Source organism: Amblyomma americanum, chromosome 4, assembly GCF_052857255.1.
Source record: "Amblyomma americanum isolate KBUSLIRL-KWMA chromosome 4, ASM5285725v1, whole genome shotgun sequence".
In the NCBI taxonomy this organism is placed as follows: domain Eukaryota; kingdom Metazoa; phylum Arthropoda; class Arachnida; order Ixodida; family Ixodidae; genus Amblyomma; species Amblyomma americanum.
In genome coordinates, this window is record NC_135500.1 from 53,066,632 (window position 1) to 53,087,257 (window position 20,626).

At 47.8% G+C, this 20,626-nt stretch overlaps 1 protein-coding gene across 3 annotated transcripts in view; it reads right to left on the reverse strand.

The window, feature by feature from the left end:
- Positions 1-20,626, reverse strand: part of LOC144130118 (uncharacterized) — a 522,550-nt gene that overhangs the window by 482,152 nt on the left and 19,772 nt on the right. For all 3 annotated transcript variants that reach the window (XM_077664130.1, XM_077664129.1, XM_077664131.1), the window contains exon 2: positions 6,510-6,607. In XM_077664130.1, coding sequence (XP_077520256.1) covers positions 6,510-6,607 — 98 coding nt within the window. The remainder of the gene's footprint in view (positions 1-6,509; positions 6,608-20,626) is intronic.

Consider the following 20,626-nt stretch of genomic DNA (forward strand, 5'->3'; position numbering starts at 1 on the left):
TCCGCTCGCCTTGCGCGAGCGCCCCTGCCCGCTCCACTGCACAGTTCGTCTTCTTCGTCAAACTACCCGGGGCCACGGAGCGATCGTCCCGATCGGTGACGAAGAGACGCGCGAAGTGGTGATGGGCTTCAGAGGATGGTGGGACAGGAAGGAGAAAGTGGTGAGATGCTGGCCGCCACGATGAAGGAGACGTCCACGAAGCTCCACGAAGCTTCCGGGCCGCAGTTCGCCAGGAGCCGACGGCCGAGGCCCCAGTACTCATCCAACGGCCTGGGCAGCGGAATGGTGTCTTCAGATGTCAGCGGCGTCTCGGGTCGGTGGGGTCGGTAGATCAGGTCCTTGAGTCGGGTTCAGCTCGTCGTGTTGAGCGGTCTGGGCGGGGGACGGGGCGTGAGGGGGGGGGGGGGGGGGGGGGAGGGGAGACAACGGTGAGGTTGGTTCGGGTCTGAAAGACTGGGGCACGGTCGAGCGACGCAGGCCAAGAATTCACGGCCGACGATCACGGCAGACGCAGGACGCTGAAGCTCCCCAGACCAGGATGCCGATGATACCCCGCAAGCTCCACCAAATGTTACGTGACGGCCAGCCGAGAGAGAGAGAGAAATAACATTTATTAGCACCCGTCAAAAGGATGATGGGTATCCGAGGCACCCCTCGGTCCCAGCCATGTCCTCACCCTCAGCCGTCGACCGGGATCTCTTGGATATCAGCAGCGGCAAAGGCGAGACGGATGACATCTCGTTGTTGATTGTCGTCCTCGTTGTGAAGCAGTGCCTCCCAGGACTCATCTGTTCTGTCAAGTTGTCCAAAGCTCGGACATGTCTATACCATATGGATCATGTCCGCTATGCCATCGCAACGTTTGCACCTGGGGCTGAAAATCTCAGGGTGTCACTTGCTTTAAAGCTGAGGGTTAGGGAACACTCCTGTTTGGAACTTGCGCCACACAACCTCTTCGTTTTTGGTTAGCTGCTTACTTGCTTTTGGAAATACCGCTCGGCCTAATTTGTAACGGTTTAAGATATCCTGATACGTGTTAAGATCGTCATCGAACTGTAGGAGCTCCTCATCGCGCGAGGGGGGCGGGGTTGTGCACAAGACGCCACTGGAATCCCGGAAAGTAGCTAATCCAGAGGCCAGTGCGTGCGCTTTCTCGTTTCCCCTCAACCCTTGGTGCGCGGGTATCCAAATGAGCGCTACCGGTTCGGCCGGTGGTGGACTGCCGGCCAACACTCGTGCTGCTGTGGCTGCAATGAAGCCCGCGTCAAAGTTTTTAATAGCTGATTTAGAGTCACTCACGATAATTTTAACCTGTTGTTGAGTTAGAGCCAGCGCAATGGCCCTACTCTTCCGCCTCCGTTACTGTCGAGTGTCTGGTGCTGCAGCACGCTGCCGGGCCTCCGTTTTCCCTAGTGGCTACCGAAATGCGCCCCGTACTGTTTGTGCATTGTGCGGCATACGTATACAAGACATCCTGTCTGCCCTGAAAGCGGGCTTGTAACGCTACTGCTCTTTCCTTGCTGTCATGGTATATGGGATGCATGTTTTTGGGGAGTGGGGGTATCTTTAATTTGTCCCTAACCTGTCTAGGAACCGGGTCCGTACGTCTAGAGCACGCTCGAGGCTCGTGCCCCAGCTTCTCCAGAATGCTGTGACCAGTACGACTGCGCAGAAGTCTCTGATATTGCGAGGTCCTTGCAGCTTCAATGAGCTCTTCGAGGGTATTCGAAACCCATAGATTCAAAATCTTGTTTGTTGGCGCACAGGGTGGTAAACCTAGTGCCGTTTTTATCCCTTTACAGATTATAACATCCAGTTGGTCCTTTTCCGCCTTATAAAGCCGCAAATAAGGTGCCACGTAGATTATCCTGCTGATTATAAAAGATTTCACTAGCCTAAGGAGGTTAGCTTCTTTCATACCCGCCTGTTTGTTAGCGATTCGTTTTAGGAGTCGGCAAGTTTAACTCGTGCTAGCCTCTAGTCTCTGAATCGTTTCCGAGTTCTTGCCGTTCGCCTGAATTCGTAACCCTAGAACCCTAAAGCTTTCCATCGCTAGAATAACGTTAGCGTTGACCCTGAGTGTGATTCCCGCGTTATACGGTCCGTCCTGCTTTATGCGCCGACGCTGTGGCGACCGCATGGGTGCGAAAAATAGCGCTTCCGTTTTCTCGGCCGAGCCCCTGAGACCGATTGGTTAGCCGGAGAATGAGGTGAGATGACTGACGGAAATGAGGTGATTTAATGGCCGCTGGCCTAGCGCGAGCTCCCCTGCCCGCGCCACTGCACAGTTCGTCGTCTTTTTCTTCACAATATTTGCTAGTTGCATTAATGAGAAAATACGTAATTTAACAAGGCTTTCATACATGCAGAGATGCGCGCCCCGAATAAAAGGGAAGTGTTTTTTTTATTCTCACATCTAGCACCCATATTCAAAAACAAGAAACCTCTTAGCTCTTGCTGCGGCCCAGCAGACCAAGGAGTCTTTCGGACCTCTATGGGAGTGGAGGCTATAATATTCTCTGGCTCCGGACAGGCCACCATTGGAAACTGATCTTCATTATGTCTAAGCTAGAATTCTATCTAGTGAGGTTAGCATAGCAGTACTGTACGAGGAACAATAATGTATTTAGAGAGATGTCATAAAGCTTAACGAGTTTCGAAGAAGAGATGAGCCATAGGTAATGTTAAAGAGTGAACATGTGCTATGCTATCGTGGTTAAGCGGACCGGCAAGAGCTTGGTGTAAATATACGGCATTAACTCGAGCGTGGCAGTCATAGCAACACAGATTGAAAAGAATACATATAAAGTTTTGTATGTGTACAGACCACCATGTAGTCATAATGAAAGGTAGCCTAAAGGTCTTAAAGAAGCTTGGAATCGGCAATGAGCAGAGCAAAAATTTAGTCCAATGTGCTGATTTCAGCGCCAAAACTGGCAAGATGCAGTCGAACGACCAGGCAGTGTATGACTTGAGCACGGGTTCAAGGATAATAAGTGTCGATTAATTAGTAGATTTCGGAAGATTACGGATGTTGACTTATTTCCTCCGGGAACGGGAGAAGCGGAAGTGAACGTGATAGAGCACGAAGAGGGAGACTAAAAATGGAATCGACTTCATCCTGTATCTGGCATATTGCACAATGTGGAGGTGCACGGCTCGGTCATTTGTATTTAGCACAATTTGCCGAGATCTCTAATTGACTTTCATTTCAACAGATAAAGAAGGAAACTAGTATGAACGAAACACACCAACAGCCTAGCGGTAAGAAGGGAAAGTAGAGGAATTCAGCATCTCGCTTCAGAAGAGATATCCCGCTTTAACTTACCACCACGGCCTTACTGCTCAGGAGAAAATCATAACGTCAAGCTTATTTAAGGGACCCTGCAGTAAAATTAGAGGCTAATGCAGCTGTTTATTCATTTATTTCTACAACGGCCTCAAGGCGAGACATTAAAGGCGGCTGAGGGCGTTTCATGGCACACAGCGATGATAGATATCACGATGACAAGTTTTTGATGAGCCGCTTGACTGCTAGTGCGTCGGTGATGGCGGAAGCCTCGGTGGACAGGCCACTGCAGTCTCCGTGCTATGTGCAGGAAAGGGACTGTTGGAAAGTCGCATTATGGTCTTGTGCGGGACTAACTGCATTACGGTTGGTGGAGAGGGCGATGTCGTTGCGTGGTTTTAATTAACTATGATGAGAAAGCTAATAATTAAAACATTCATGCTAGGACGTGCTTTCTTCCTAAATTTAATTTCAGTCCTTTCGCTAGCCTTTAGGTATCAGCTCCTTTGTGAGTCCTGATAACATACAGATGGCATATACTTTCCTCTTAGGGATACTACTTTCAAGATCTCTCAGTGCTGGCCAACTGCCGTCCAAATCATTATCGTTCTCTTATTTCCACCCTCGTGGCCGGTATCTGTGGACACTATTTGCTTTAAGTAGGAGTACCCCGTACCTATTCTAACGCTTCGCTACCTATTTTTAACTAATTGCCCTGCAGAGACCATTGAGAAACTACTCAGTTTTCTGCACAATATTTTTCGACCGATTTTTGTCCTTTTCCTGTGTGTTTCAGCTATCATGCTTTGCATTTTAGTCCTTGAGTTAATTAGTAAGGCAACGACATCAGTGAATCCAAGATTTCTAAAATTTAATCTTTTATCTTTTATCCCCAACTCTTCGAAATCCATACCTCTTAGTATCCACTATAAACAATTGCTGTTGGATACATGACTACAGAACCATCTGCGGTACTTCAGATATTCCCCGAAGAAATCATCCCCCGTCACCAGAGCACCTTCGAATTATTGTGCCAGATCATGGCACCACTTTCAAAAGACAAGAAGTTCGCTTTATTCTCGTCTCATCGTCACAATCTTTACCGCTGCCTCCCGTTGGTATTATGCGAGCAATTTTTCAGGCTCCTGGTGAACCATTGAACGCGCAAGGCACTCGGGGTAGCTGCAATAATCTAGGCTGGTGTTAGAAGTACGGTCATAGTGATTTTCAAGGATCAATCTCCCCCGTCGATTTTCGGGCAGAGGCTATTACTCTGGGTGACACCCCTGAAGACCACGTCTGGGTGCAGGTCTTCCGAAGCCGAACGTTGCGGGCAAGCGTCGGGGCTTGAAAGAGATGTTTCCCGCGCGTCCGCCAGACTTCGCATGATGGGGAGACCGCAGTGAGGTACAGGCGAGCAGGCCGATGTGCCTCTGAAACGAAATCTATATTGGACTGGGTTGTGCCCACAAAGAATTTGAATAACTTGGAAATGGCGATGGCAACCACTGTACTCGGCGGTCGTCGAAGGGAGGAATCACTGCGGGTTTTCCCCCCGCTGAATTTGCGAATGAGCATCGAACATTCGAAGTAACGGGGATCGAAGGACAACATTCATCTCAAGCAACATGGAAACAGGAGCGCGTAATAACGATTTTTTTAGAGATGTCTTGTTCCGTTTTTCGTTGCAAATAAAGCAAAAACGCGATGTGCCACCGGCGGTAAACTGCTAATGCAAACCACAAAGACGAAATCAAAAGCATCGCGACAGTACTTCCGTTTCGTGCCTTTTTTTTTAACGGCTGATGTTACAAATAGCAAATATTATTTATTGAAGTTAATGAATACAGGGAAAACAATATAGCGTTAATCGGGGATGAAACAACATTTTTACTTCTTTACTTTGCTCACGTTCTGTTCTTTTTAAGAATACCACAAACTTATTCGCCCGTTGATATCAGCTACAGCATTGGATTCTAGTGTGCAGTTTTGGGGTAAGAAATGTTTTTAAATTTGTTAAATCATAGGTGTGAAATTTCCGGGCACGGATCCTGAAAGTGCTCAGCGAGATATTTTGCCAAAGTGTAAAAAATAAGCAGAGTTTTGTGTTTATAAAATCAGCCACGAAATTTATTGAAATATTTCAGTTTCGATATTAGTAATCTCTGTTCACACAGCCAGACTACGTGAAATGCTTCACAGAGAGCTTTCGCTTTGACGCAGAAATAAGCCTCCCGTGCAGCTACAGCGGTCCTGCTACCCCAGCAGATCTTGAGCCTTTATCACCCAATCGACACACTCTCGCTTCCTCCTACTCATCTTATCGGGTACAATACTCTCTTCTGCTACACCACATCCTTGTTTACCTGTTCTCATGTCATGCTGTGCCCCACGTCTTTCCTGTTATCATCTCTCATCTGACTTCGCGAACTTAATTTTTTTGCGTTACTCACAGCATTGAGCTTTTAGCACAGCCAGTATCACAGCGAATGTCTTATCTCAAGCTATTCGTAAAACTGAAATTTGGCACTTAAAAGCGCCTTCTCGACAGTGTTGCTTCGTCTCGAGTGGTGGCTATCAGACAACAGGCGATACGTCTTAATTGCGAAATCTAACTCTTAAATTTCTACCTATAACTGTTAGAGTCGTCATTTATCTTCACATCTATAGCTCGTATTACTGATATCAATACGGTCTTTCTAACTTTTAAAAAGGCGATCCTCGCCCGAGCCAAATGATATAATGTTCGCTGGTTTAAAACTCGCAACCAAAACCGATGTAGAGAAGAGCCCATCACACTATGGCTGTGATAGTGCGTCACGCATCGTGAGCGTGTCACATGCTGCTTTAGTGCAAGGATGTATTTAACGGCTACACCGTTTTCTCTATTTTCCCGCATATTTTTTTCTGTTCGTCTATCCCACAAGAAGATCTCCGATTAGGACACAAACACTGCCGCGAACAGAGAGAAGGAAGGTGAAATAAATAGACGGAGACAAACAGATTCAACGGACCACCGCGTCGCAGCAAGCACTTAGTTCGTGAAAGCTTCTGCAACGAGCATTTTCTTATCTAATCGTCAGCTTGTTCTCTATACTGGCTGGTATCCTTGCCGCATGCAGACAAAAAATCTACTTTTACATAGTACTAAAAAGTATTAGGCCGAATGCGCTGTCTATCAGTGATTACGCGAGCGAATTAATGAACTGCTGCTACTTACTTTCGACCGTTATCTATAACTTGGCCGTACACACGAAATGTCCATCCACTGAACCCGTTGACATGCGCGACTGTGCGCACTTCTCTTAGCCTTCCGTTCTGAAAAAAAAAGATGGTGAACAAAATAACTTTTTTCGGCACTTATTAAAAAGATGTCTGCCATATTGCCACTGCATTCCAAGTAGCTACGACACGAAAGCGCTTCGCAGTAGAGCCTGTGACATCTACCCTTAAACTCTATATCTAATTAAAGAGGTAGCTGCACTGGGTCGATGCACGGGAAGGCGATGTTATGGCTAGAGCCATGGAGAGCTACGTGCCGCGTAAAATATTCAAATTCCGTGATATTAGGCAAATAACTTCAGTGGAAACTTTAACAGTGTCTTGAAAGTATATCGAAAATGTGAAATGCGGATGTACAGTAGTCCATGCACTTATCTAGAGCACTCGAGCCGCACGCGCTGTTGTGCATTTACTGCAATACCCGCTGGCAGTCCGGCGAAGTACTGATTTTAAAGACATGAAGAGTTAGATGCGATCCACGGGAAATTACATTAACGGTAAGTCTATGTGGCGAGCCCTGGGCCGCTGGTCGATAACACTAGTGCAGTCCCTGTTGCGCCGTTTAGCGCTTTAGACAGGTGTGTGGACGACTATACACCATTTTGTTCGTCACAAAGCTCTTAGTCCACTTAACATGTAGCGAATTGCGCTTTCCTTAAAGGGCCATAATTAGGAGGGCGCCATCCAAGTTTTGTTAGTGGTAAAAATAGATTCTATGGCTCTTTCTCGATATGGTTCCGGTTGTTCGGTAGCAAAAAGAGGCATTTCCCAATCACCACAGAATATCAGCCCAATATTGCAACAGGATGGTTCCATCCTGGTCCTATGTAGGGCCGCCCTTTGCCAATACGGTTCCAATGTTGGGCCAATTACCTGTGCTGCTTGGGTTATTGGAGGAAAAGTTGTGATTGAAAATATTTTCGCCACTTCATTAAAACTCGTGACGCCTACGACCAAGCGAATGAGTACTGCAGTATGCTAGCACGGCATGAGATCCGAATATCGCAGTTGTTAAAGAAAAACTTGAGAAAGTTCAGCACCTCGGCCACTGGATAAGTACTAGGAAAGTCATTTAACCATCGTAACCTCAGTGCGACAACAGCTAGACCGGCTCTAGCTTGGGAGTCATCAGGCCACCGCAGAGCCATGCTAAAACTCAAACATTTTCTTAGCGTATACTCCTCCTTCATTGGCATTCTACACGAAACATGCCTCCTCAAACCATAATATGTACCTGCACGCCTTGATCATAATCACAATGTACGTGATTATAAATGCAGGACGGCAACATACAGCAATTAGTTTTTTTTTCGAAAACCATACAATGAAACTGTTTGCCAGCTGTTGTGACGGCTATCTCATCAAATGAAGAAATCTGCGTGCTTTCTTTTCAGCCAGGTTATACTTGATTTCATCATTATATTCAGAGCTGCTAGCGGCCCACAGCTGCCATAGTTTGTGTATTTCCCTGTGTATTGCGCTTTTTTCTTATCTTTGCAAAGTACATTTGCGTGAAATACACATTTGAAGTTTTATGTAGCATTGCTTCTCTCTTTTCTTATGTGCAACGTAGATATTTTGTTTTAGGTGGAAAGCCTTACTGGCCCCATCAGACGGAATTACATCAACGACCATCGTTGTTGTTGAGGCCAAGAAATGGTCCCAAAAAGATGGCGCCGAAAGAGCCCTCGTCTAGGAACAGAAGCGGATAGTGCGACAACGGCATTCTCAACAGTTATCAGGAGCAACACCACCTAGACCGAGGAGCAGACAACTAAGAGCTAACCAAACCTATACCACTGAAATTATCTGTTCGCCAAGGCTGTACTTTATGGCCTTCGTTGTCTACAGTATATCTTGAATCCCATTGCCTGAACATTGTTTCCATGAAAAGAGCGTACTTGAGGTATTACATTTAGCTGAAAAATTTTGTGAGGTATCAAGTGCGGCTTTACTATTTAGAGAGAGAAATCCAAAGGATTTTCGTTGGGTCATTGAGGTGCGAGGTCGTCATTTTGGCGGTATAAGTTGGGATTGCGGTGCCCTTCGGTACTTAGGAGTTCCTCTGCACGAAGTTCGCAATAGTGGAGCCTGCTGGGATTCGCACTTGATGTCTATGAGTCGACGAACCCAGGTTTGTATGTGCAGGGAATTGTCAGTGTTTGCTCTGGATCAAGTCTGCAACATTTTTTTTTATTTGCGAAACTTGTCTATGTCGTGCAGATTATCCATTGTGCGAGGAAGAAAGGGCCGGTGATACGCGGAAGATTATTCGCTACCTTCGTATGGTGCACCCAATAGAAATCCATGCGTCGTGACAACCTGTTTATTTGTCGGCAGTCTCGTGGAATAGGTCTTATTCAATTATTCGTGGATAAGCTCGTTGAGCGTTTTTTTTATTTCCAAATCGGCAACTATCCACTTTCTGATAGCTGTGCTTAATAGGAATCATTGTGCTCATTTGCCTTTTATATTCGCACCGACTGAACACACTCATTACAGGCATTTATGGAGATTCCTAAGAAATTTGATGACACCCTCAATTTCCTCACTCTGCGCTTTTCTTTACCTTACCTATATAGCCTCTCCAGAAGGAAGATAGCACAGTTAGTTCCAGACTGTTTCTTTTCCGTACCGTTGCATCGGCAACTTTTTCTGGAGTTTCTTGACCCCACTGTTTTAAAACGTATTACGCGAATGCGACTTTAATCTGTTGCAAAAACGTTCTTCGTTAAACGGCACACTCCGACGCTGCCTGCCAAGGCATGACTTTATGCTAAGCAATGTGCTTGTGCATTGGACGGTGAATTGCCGCCTGTGTAAGGCGCCAGAGACTACTGACCATTGTTTTATTCTGTGCAATGATGCTATGTTCTTGGGGGACATTTTACAGCGAACACTTAAGACGACATAGAAATCACACTCTACGGCATCTGTTTTTTGCCTATTGAGAAAACTGCGTTGTGCCATGTAATCTATTTATGTTGCTGGGACTATTTAGTCCCTGGAAGAGCCGCGTGATGGACCGCCACGGGGAATCACCACGGTCATTGAAATATTTGCTCCGTGAGCTGGTTCCGTGAGTGCGCTTTGGTGGGGGTAATATATGCTACCCTGCAAAAGCAGTCTAGCCGGCCCCGCATCCAGATGCAAATATGTGCCTCCCAGATGTTTGATACTTGGAAGGGTGGGGATGTGCGGGGGTATGGCGGGCTCGTATTAGATAGCCTGGTGTTTCGTGGCATAAGCACATTCAGATTTTCCTTTTCGGCACTACTTCTATGCAATAAAGAAAAAAAACACTGCGGCGGTAGCGTACGTACTGCTCTCGCTCTCCGGCCTTTGAAGCTATCTCTTCGCGCCGCCGCAGGTTCGACTCCCAGTCGCGGACGTTGATGTAATTTACTTTTTAACTTAACATAATAATAATAATTGTTTTGGGGGGAAAGGAAATGGCGCAGTGTCTGTCTCATATATCAGCGGACACCTGAACCGCGCTGTAAGGGAAGGGATAAAGGAGGGAGTGAAGGAAGAAGGAGGTGCCGTAGTGGAGGGCTCCGGAATAATTTCGACCACCTGTGGATCTTTAACCTGCACTGACATTGCACAGCACACAGGCGCCTTAGCGTTTTGCCTCCATAAAAGCGCAGCCGCCGCGGTCGGGTTCGAGCCCGGGAACTCCGGATCAGTAGCCGAGAGCCCAAACCACTGAGCCCTCGCGGCGGGTTTAACTTAACATGGTGTCGCGGTTATAGGCAGCGGCCAAAGTTCCAAAGATCACAAGATCCAAAGACAACAAGATTCTTGGTCGGTGTTGGTGAGCCTATGTGTGCTCTCACATTAAAATTGCCATGCAACCATTCATAGTACAGCGCTCCGAGTGGTGTCATACGATTTCCCGCACGTGGCACGCAGCTGCTAGCCAAGTTGAAGGTGGACTCACAGGTTCCAAACGACGACATATACGCTCACGATGAGACGCATTAGTGGGCAAGGGAGCACCTGTAGGATGCCGACGCATCTAAAGTGGATCGTCTCTTTAGTGCAGGCTTTTTCTGCATGCGACGGTCGTCTGTTACTTGAAGCTGTCATCACCCCTGATTTCCCGCGTACCTGCCCGCCTTCAGGTGATGTGCCCGTTCAGATAATCTTCAAGCATCGCAGTCCCGCCCCAAATTCCAGCGATGCCTGTTTCTCGAAGCCCTTTCCTGCTCTTCGCGGCTACAACCAAGTGACATCAACATCGTGGGATTCATCGGGCAGCGCCCCCCAAGCGTTATTCGTCAGTGGGCAAGGGAGCGAGCACCTGCAGGATGCAGACGCATACAAAGTGGCTCGCCTTTTTTGTTCAGGTCAGTAGAAAGCACCACATTCTTGAATTCGAGAGTGATTCGTTATGCTTGGTTGTGCTGCCTTGCCAGAAGTGCTATGTGATTCTGACACGGGCTGTTTGGATCGTGCTGCGTTCTTGTGCTCATGCTGAGTGGGGACATCGAAACCAACCGAGGTCCCAGTGAAGATGAACCGCTTGAAATTATTATTTCAAATCAGAAAGCATCCCCGCTTGATTTGAAATCTATCCCAGATTGGTTAGACAGTCATATCGCAGAATCAAACCAAAGGCTGACTTCTATTGTGCAAATAACTGAATCTTTCGCGCAAACAAAAAACTGGTAGAAGACTGCGAGAGCTCTGTCATGAAGCTGCAAGAATCTATTGCGACGCTGTCGAGTACGGTTGATGATATAGAAAATTGTAGTCGGCAAATTAATTGATTGTCTACGGGGTCAAGGAAAAAGATGAAGAAACACTGAATAGCCTAAAGAGTGCTCTTTTGACTGAAGTGTTAGAAGAAAAATTGGGAACTAAAGTAGTAAGCATTGAATGCATTCATCGCTGGGGCCACAAATAAGAATAAGACACGGCAGATGACAATGCGATTCTGTGACTTCAATGAAAACGTGAACCTCCTCAGGAATGCGAAGAAATTCAAGGGCACAAAAATGTCATTATTTGACATTCTCCTCAAATTCAGAACCGAAGAAAGCTACTTTGGTCTACAGTCAAAGATAATCGTAAGCCAGAGGATAAGGTGCAAGTAAACATCGGCAAGCTGTTAATGGAGACAAACCTGTTTGGGATGAAGTGCTGAATGAAAGACGGAAGGTTAACACGCTCTTTACAGATAACGATAGTAGCGGAGGCTTAGATGGCGATATTCATCAAGTTGTTTCTGCATCGAGCTGTACGGTCACCCGACGAAGGCGCGGCATAACTCACAACTGACGAGTAGATAACAGCCCGCCTTCACGGCTTGTTTCTTTCAACCCCCAAAGCATAGAGATTAAGACCACTGAGTTAGAAACGCTCCTTTACTATCTCGACCCGCACTATACGTTCTTGAACACGACATGGTAGCACCCTGATGTTCCTGATGGACAAATTGTGCCACCCGCCTACAATATACTGCGTTGCGACAGACTGTTCCGTAGAGAGGAAGTCGCAATTGTGCTTAAGGAAAGCATAAGTGCTGCATTGTTGCCGGGTATTCCTAACCATGAAAGCCTTTTTCGCAAGATAGATTTTTGTGGCAACACTGTCGTATGAGGTGTGGTGTATCCACCTCGTGCTGCTGATCTTGCTTTTCTTGATGAGTTGTGTCATTATGTTCTGCGTTTTCGGGGTGATCGAGTGAAGCTTATCTTAGATGGTGATTTTAACTTGCCTAATTTTGACTGGTTTTTTATGAATTCTGTCGCTGCCCATTCAAGGCATTGTGAGCTCTTCTAGACATTGCTTTCTCGTGCAACCTCACTAAGATTGTGAATGTACCAACTAGAACCTGTTCATCAGTCTCCAACATTCTTGATTTAATTTTCATTAACACTGCTGTTGGGTGCGTTTCTCTCGAGGTGATGAACGGTATATCGGACCTTAGCCTTGTTTTCTCTGTCTGCTCACTCTCAGTGCATGTTGACACCAAAGAAAGCCCAATTATTGTGAAAGACTTTACTAGAGCTGATGATGTTGGAAGTATGGTCTCTAGAGAGTCGCTAAGGTGATTTCAGCATTGAAGAGAATGAAAATGCTTTGTGGTGCTCAAATATTTAAAAATATTTGTCTCGACTGTTTGACCACGTCTGTTCTGAATGTTAAGAAGAAAAAGAAACACAACCTATGGGTCACGCCGGACACAATTTGCATTAAACGGAAGCTGAAGCAGTTGCGAAGCACTGGTCGATGTAATGTAATTATTGTGAGCATGCTAAGTATCCAGTTAAACGACAAGAATAAGCAAGCTAATGAGTTTTAACGCAACAGCGTTAAGGAGCTCGTGTCGCAGAAAAGCCGGTGTCGTCGGCGTCGCCAGTGAGCGAAAATTCCCGGCCGTGAGCGAAAAACCCCGGCTGTGAGCGAAAAATCCCTCCTCTTCCTCCTCGCAATGTATTTTCTTTCCCTTACGGCGCGGTCCGGGTGTCCAGCGCGAAATCTGAGACAGGCGTCATTTCCTTTCCTTAAAAGGAATTTTCCTTTCATTTTCCTTCCCTTATGGCCCGGTTCGAGTGTCCACCGAGATATGTGAGACAGGCGTCCTTTACTTAAATTATCCGATGGATCACGCGTCGCGCCGATTGGGTGATGGCGTTCTATTTCGTGGACTCCCTGGCAGTGCTGCAATACGCTGTAGCATTCCACCCTTAAATGCGAAGCATAAACGTCGTCCAAATTTCTTCTTTGCTGTTACTTTAGGCAACTTCGTCAACGAAGCACCGAAAACGTTCTGGAGATACATAAATGGTATTAAGAAAAGGAATATTTCCTTAATAGTTAGATCCCGGCCGCGGTGGTCGAATTTCGATGGAGGCGAAATTCTAGAGACCCGTGTGCTGTGCGATGTCAGTGCAGGGTAAAGAACCCCAGGTGGTCCAAATTCCCGGAGTCCTTCATTACGGCGTCTCTCATAGCCTGAGTCGCTTTGGGACGTTAAACCCCCTTAAACCAAACCAAACCTTAATAGTTAATAGTGTGCCTGTCAGTAATCAAAGGGCTATTGCAGACATTTTTAACGGGTATTTTCAGCGTATGTTGATAAAGATGCGATTTCTTTTTCTAAACCAGTAATCTATAATTCTTCTGAGACTGACGCCGTTATTCGTCGCGAAGGAATTTTTAATTTGCTGCTAAACCTTGACTTTAAAAAGTCGAACGGTCATGATAACATTCCTGCGGCTTTCATGCGCCGTTACGCCCAATAGGTATTGTCACGTAGTGGTGACGGCAGTCGAAGCAGCGATGAAGACGGACGAAAGGGTCTTCTAAAAGAAAACTGTTTATTGGGCTGACTTGCACCCAAAATGGACTGAATCACTCGGCAGAGGCGAAGCGACAGGCGTGCTCGGCGGTCGTCGACCAGAATGCCCGCCGCTGTCGGCCGTGCTCAATTTAAAGCTGATAGCGAACTTCCGAGATAAAGCATCCAAAGTTACTACAACATTCCAGAACAACGTAGAATCAGCTCTTCCTGGCTGCGATCATTCGAGATAAATCTAGTCGCGTCTTGCGTCGAAAAGAAAGCGATAAGGTGGTGTGGCGGCAGATTTGAAAAACGAACAAACACTGCAAATATTCGCGGCATTACTCCCCTCTCAAAGAGGCATTGAACCGATTCATTAAAACAAATAATGCGACTAGTAAGAGAAAAAAAAACGCATCTTTCGAAAAGAGCGCATGGAAATGCAGCGGCCTTTATCGCGCATAATACGGCTTCAGACGGACTACATGGACAACTTCTGGTCATACGCGGCGTCGCTAAGATGCAGTCATTGCGTCAGGGTTTACTTCATAATCCAGTTCACCTAGCCGACGAAGAACCTAGTACGGGCCGAAATAGCGACGCAAAAGCTTTTCACTCAATCCACGACGGCGAATGGGCGTCTACACCCAGACTTGGTCTCCTGGCTTGTATTCCGCGTTGCGTCTTCGTCGGTTGTAGCGTCTGGCGTCGGACCGCTGCTGATCTTTGATCCGTAATCGAGCAAGCCTTCGAGCTTCTTCTGCGTGTTGAAGGTAGGCGGCAACGTCGACGTTCTCTTCTTCTGTAACGTTGGGCAGCATGGCGCCTAGCGTGGTCTTGGCCACCCTGCCAAGGACGAGTCTAAAAGGCGTCATCTGGGTGGTCTCCTGCACTGCGGTGTTGCAGGCCAAGACGGCGTAAGGCAGGATGACATCCCAGGTTTTGTGTTCGGCATCGACATACATGGCGAGCATATCGGCGGTGGTTTTGTTCAGGCGCTCGGTCAGTCCGTTGGTCTGCGGATGGTATGCAGTTGTCCTCCGGTGGCTGGTTTGGCTGTAGCGCAGGATGGCTTGCGTTAGTTCCGCCGTGAATGCTGTTTCTCTGTCCGTGATGAGCACATCGGGGGCGCCGTGTCGAAGAAGAATGCACTTCACGAAAAATTTGGCGACTTCTGCTGCTGTTCCGTTCGGTAGGGCTTTTGCCTCGGCGTAGCGGGTCAGGTAGTCGGTCGCTATGATGATCCACTTATTTCCAGATGTTGATGTTGGAAAAGGGCCAAGCAAGTCCATGCCAATCTGCTGAAGGGGATTTGAGGTAGGTTCAATGGGGTTCAGAAATCCTGCTGGTCGTGTGGGAGGAGTCTTTCGTCGCTGACAATCTCGGCGGGTTTTCACGTAGTCTGCGACATCGGCAGACAGTCGGGGCCAGTAATACTTGTCTTGAATGCGGCGGAGGGTGCGAGTAAATCCGAGATGTCCAGCTGTCAGCTCGTCGTGTGAAGCCCGTAGAACTTCTTCGCGGAGACAAGTAGGTACAACAAAGAGGTAGGCTGTTATGTTCGCTGTAAAGTTCTTCACAAGGACCTCATTCTGCACACAGAAGGAAGACAGTCCTCGCTTGAATAAAGCGGGGGGTGAAGAAACCTTAACTTCCAGGTACTCGATGAGTCCTTTTAGGTCGGGGTCCGAGCGTTGCTGCTGAGCAAATGAGCTGGGGCTGATGGGTCCCAGGAAGGCGTCCTCATCGTCGTCCGGCGGTGGTGCATCTACAGGGGCTCGTGAGAGGCAATCGGCGTCAGAGTGCTTGCGTTCGGAATTGTAAACGACGGTGACGTCAAACTCCTGGAGACGCAGACTCCATCGAGCAAGTCGGCCAGAGGGATCCTTGAAACTGGCAAGCCAGCAGAGCGCGTGGTGGTCGCTGACCACCTTGAACGGCCGTCCGTAGAGGTAGGGACGGAATTTCGACGTATCTCAGGTGACGGCAAGGCACTCCTTCTCAGTTGTCGAATAGTTAGCGTCGGCCTTGGAACGGGAACGGCTAGCGTATGCGATGACTTTCTCCAGCTTGTCACTTTTTTGAACGATGACGGCGCCTAGTCCCACGCTGCTTGCGTCCGTATGAACTTCAGTATCGGCGTTTTCATCAAAATGCACAAGGATCGGTGGGGACTGTAAACGACGCTGAAGTTCCTTGAAGGCTTCTGCTTGCGGCGCTTCCCATTTAAACGGCACGTATGCCTTCGCCAGTAGTTAAGTCTGGGGCTCGGCGATGCGCGAAAACTTTTTCACAAATCGTCGGAAATATGCGCACAGTCCGAGAATTCTGCGCACTGCTTTCTTATCGGCCGGCGGTGGAAACTGTTCAACAGCAGCTGTTTTTTGCGAGTCTGGGCGTACTCCTTCCTTGCTAACGATGTGGCCTAGAAACAGCAGCTCTTCGTAGGCAAAGTGGCATTTCTCTGCTTTCAAGGTAAGGCCAGACGACTGGATTGGGTCTAGTACTGTTCGAAGTCTTTTGAGGTGCTCTTCAAAGTTCGAGGCGAAGACAACGACGTCATCTGAATATACCCGACAAATTTACCAAGTCAGGCCTGCCATCTCTGTATCCATTACTCGCTGAAACGTCGCTGGTGCGGAACAGAAACTAAATGGCATCACCTTGAACTCAAACAGCCTATCCGGTGTTATGAATGCTGTCTTCTCGCGATCTCTTTCGTCGACCTCAATTTGTCAGTAGCCGCTCTTGAGGCCCATCGATGAGAAATATTTGGCGTTGCAGAGGCGGTCCAGTGTGTCGTCGATGCGGAGGAGGGGGTAGGCGTCCTTCTTTGTTATACTGTTCAAGCGGCGGTAATCCACGCAGAATCGAAGTGCGCCGTCTTTCTTTCTTACTAGAACAACCGGTGCCGCCCATGGGCTGTTTGAAGGCTGGATGACATTGTCGCGAAGCATTTCTTCGACTTGGTCCCGGATGGCTTGTCGTTCTCGCGGTTACACACGGTAGGGGCTTTGACGGAGAGGTCGGACGTGTAGATCCGTTATAATGCAATGCTTGGCAATTGGCGTCTGTCGCACCTTCGGCGATGTCGAAAAACACTCACTGTAGCTTTGAAGCAGATTGAGGATCTGGTCTTGTCTGTTCCGGTGCAGGGCTGGGTTGATGTCGATAGTGGGCGAGTTCTCTTGGTCAGGCGAATCTTCTGCGGAGGGGTCGGAGAGGGCGAAGGAGTCTCGTACGTCAGATATCTAGTCGAAGAAAGCAATCGTCGTTCCTCTGTGAATGTGCCGGTATTCTTCGCTGAAGTTAGCAGTACTTCGGCCTGGCCATTGCGCAAATGTGCGATGCCTCTTGCGATGCTGATTCCTCAGTCTAGAAGCAACTGCATGTTCCCCTCGATGATGGCTTCAGCGTTAATGGCTTTCGTGGCGCCTACGGTCACGATAACGCTTGATCTGGGTGGGACGCTCACTTCTTCTTCCAGGACACTCAGGGCAACCTGATTTTCCCCAGCTTTCATCGAAGCAATAGCTTTGTCCGTAGAAAGCGTGATCTGCTTGGATCGGAGGTCGATGATCGCCTGATGCTCATTAAGGAAATCTGTACCAAAGATCACCTCGCAGGAGCATTGCAGTAGCACAACAAAGGTGGCAGGGTAGGTATGTCCTTTGACAGTCACTCGCGCTGTGCATAGTCCTGAGGGCGTAATGAGGTGGCTCCCTGCGGTCCGAATTTGTAGGCCGTCCCAAGCCATTGTGACTTTTTTCAGCTGCGCAGCGAATGTACCATTCATCACCGAGTAATCGGCTCCAGTGTTGACTAGAGCGGTAACTTTATGGCCTTCGATAGTCACTTCTAAGTCTGAGGTCCTAGCTCTTGCATTGCATGTCGCTCTCGGCGTCGGGTCACCGCTTCGTCACGTATGCGAGTCGTGGGTGGGGCGTGTGGTCGAAGCTCTTCTGGGTGGCGGCGTCGTTTTGAAGGCAGCCTGCGTCGTAGTCGGGGTTCTCATTGTGTGCGGCGTCGCGGGTGCAGCGTCTTCATGGGGCGTGGTCGGTGGAGGATTTTCGGCGTTTCGCTCTTGAGCAACCTCACCACCAGAGGTTTCTGCCTTTAGTTTCCCCTACGGGAGCTGGGAGACCTTCCTCGTACCGCGGCTGCGTAGCTGCGGCGTGGCAACGCAAAGCGCGAGGTTGACGGCGATGGTGAGCGCGAAAAGCGGTTCGGCGTGCACTCTTCTCGACGCAGGTACTTATTGATTTCCTGCGTACGTTGTCCGAAGCGTGGTCGTGGGGCGTTAACGACAAATCCTCGAAAACCGATACGTCGGTACGGGCAGTGACGAAGAATATGGCCGGCCTCACCGCAATGGAGGCACAACGGCCGGTTGTCAGAAGTCCTCCAGGCATCGCATTTCCTGGGGCTTGAGCGTCAGTCATATATAGGCTGGGTGGGCGGGGGCTGGGAGGAGGCGTTGTGGAACAATTGGCTCATCTCGTGGAGGACTTGGGGGTTGTTTCTGGTGCTGAACAGTCCTTACTGCAGCGGCGTAGGTCATGGCCTGGGGTTCTGTGGCCGTCGGGGTGCCAAGTGCCTGTTGTACTTCTTCCCGAACCACATCCATCAGAGTCGCTGCTTGTGGCTGTGGGGAGGATGGCAGTAATCGGCGTAGCTCCTCTCGGACGATTTTGCGGATAACTTCCCGCAAGCTGTCGCTAGTGGTGGCCGTGTCCGAACGGATTGCACAGGCAGAGGAAGGGCGATTGTACTGCCGAGCTCGGACGTCGAGGGTCTTCTCAATCGTGTAGGCTTCTTGCATGAATTCCTCGACTGTTTTTGGCGGCTGGCGGACGAGGCTTGCAAAGAGTTGTTCTTTTACGGCACGTATTAAAAACTGAACTTTCTATTCCTCGGTCATCTTGGGATCGGCGCGGCGAAATAGGCGCTTCATCTACTCGACGTAACCGCGGACGGGCTCATTCGGAAGCTGGATCTTCGACTCAAGGAGTCGTTTGGCTCTTTCTTTCCTCACGACATTGGTGAAGAGGAATTCGCCGGCAATATCGCGGCAATATCGTATTACCTGTTTCTGATTTTAACGCTTGTTTGTCGCAGTGCTTTGTTCCATCTGAATGGAAAACTGCTCGTATTGTACCCATACTTAAGGCGAATTATCGTTCCTTGGTGTCGGATTACCGCCCTATATCCTTAATTTCAACCAGCCGCAGAAGAATCGAGAATGTGATCTGTGGATCTTTGAATCAGTTCTTAGAAGCCACCGATTTCTTATCTGAAGTGCAACATGGTTTTAGACGTGGTTTATCAACTTTCTCACAGTTGATTACTTCTTGCCATGACTTTTTCTTAGCAGCTAATCATAAACAGCCAATAAAAGCAATATTGCTGGACTTCGCTAAAACCGTCCTCACAATAAACTCATAGAAAAGGTTTACTTAGCCCGAATCAATTCTATCTTTATTGAACTTATTCGAGCATATCTAGATAACACATTTCAATACGGCCACATTGATAACTATTGTTGCGATGCGCTTCCTGTAACTTCTGGTTTCCAGAAGGGATAAGTGCTGGGGATTATCCTATCTTAATCCATGAAAATGGCGTTATGAATGTGGTAGATCCTGGAGTTAAAAGTGAACTTTTTGCAGACGACTGCGTTCTGTATACAACAGTAAACTCCACAGCAGAAAAGAATAATCTACGCAACATATCGATCTGGTTCATTGAATGGGGCATGTTTTTAAACCCTCAGAAGTGCTTGGTACTCAGAATATATAAAAATAAAACAGCTCGGCAACACTCATACACTATAGGTAGGGAGACACTCAGAGAATCTTCAGTTGTAAAATACCTTGCATCTGAAATCGCTAACACTTTGAACTGGGATACTCATACTGACACTATCTGCGCGAGTACCCTGAAGTCCTTTTTGTGATTGCGACGCAAGCTGTCCAAAGCTCCAGTACAGGTGAAGTTGGCGGCGTATAAAGCTTTGTTGCGGCCTCGCCTCGAGTACGCTTCTTATTTATGGGATCCTTACAAATAAAAAGAATACAGCTAAACTAGAAATAGTTCAAAGGATCGCCGCCCGATTTATTTGCAATTGATGCAGTATAACCGAAAGCGTAAAAAATGCCCAGCTTTCTTGGCTGAGAATCACTCCATGCGAGACGCACACAGGCTAGACTCAAATTGTTGGATTTAATATCTAATAATTTAATCAAAGTCAATAGTCATCAGTGCATTGCCATGTTTCTTGCGCAAGTACACGCCATAAAAATGGAAAAATTATTCAAGAGTATCGAGATCAGAGTAATACAATTAAATACTCATTTTTGTAAACACAGTTGCCAACTGGAACAAACTGCCGAAGTGCGTAGTAGATAGCCCGAATGTGGAAACCTTTCTTGCTAACTTGAAAGCCTTCAGTGTGTGAACTTTGCAGTGTGTTCGTTTGATATGTATGTGTATACTGTAATGTGCACACGACCATATTATATGTCTCTGTGTGCAAGCGTTCTTTAGTATTTTTATTTTATTCTATAGTGATATTTTGTGCTCACCCCTGCTTGGCAGCAGCGGGGGCGGCATAGACGCATCGTGTGACGCTCATTGTTGCAGCGCTCACTTCCAAGGTTCGTTCGGAAGATAACGGCCAAGATACCTGCGCAAGTGCAACACGCCAACCAGGAGAAGCTGCTATAAAGGCGGCTGGAAGACGGCGCCCCGACCTCTTGGCA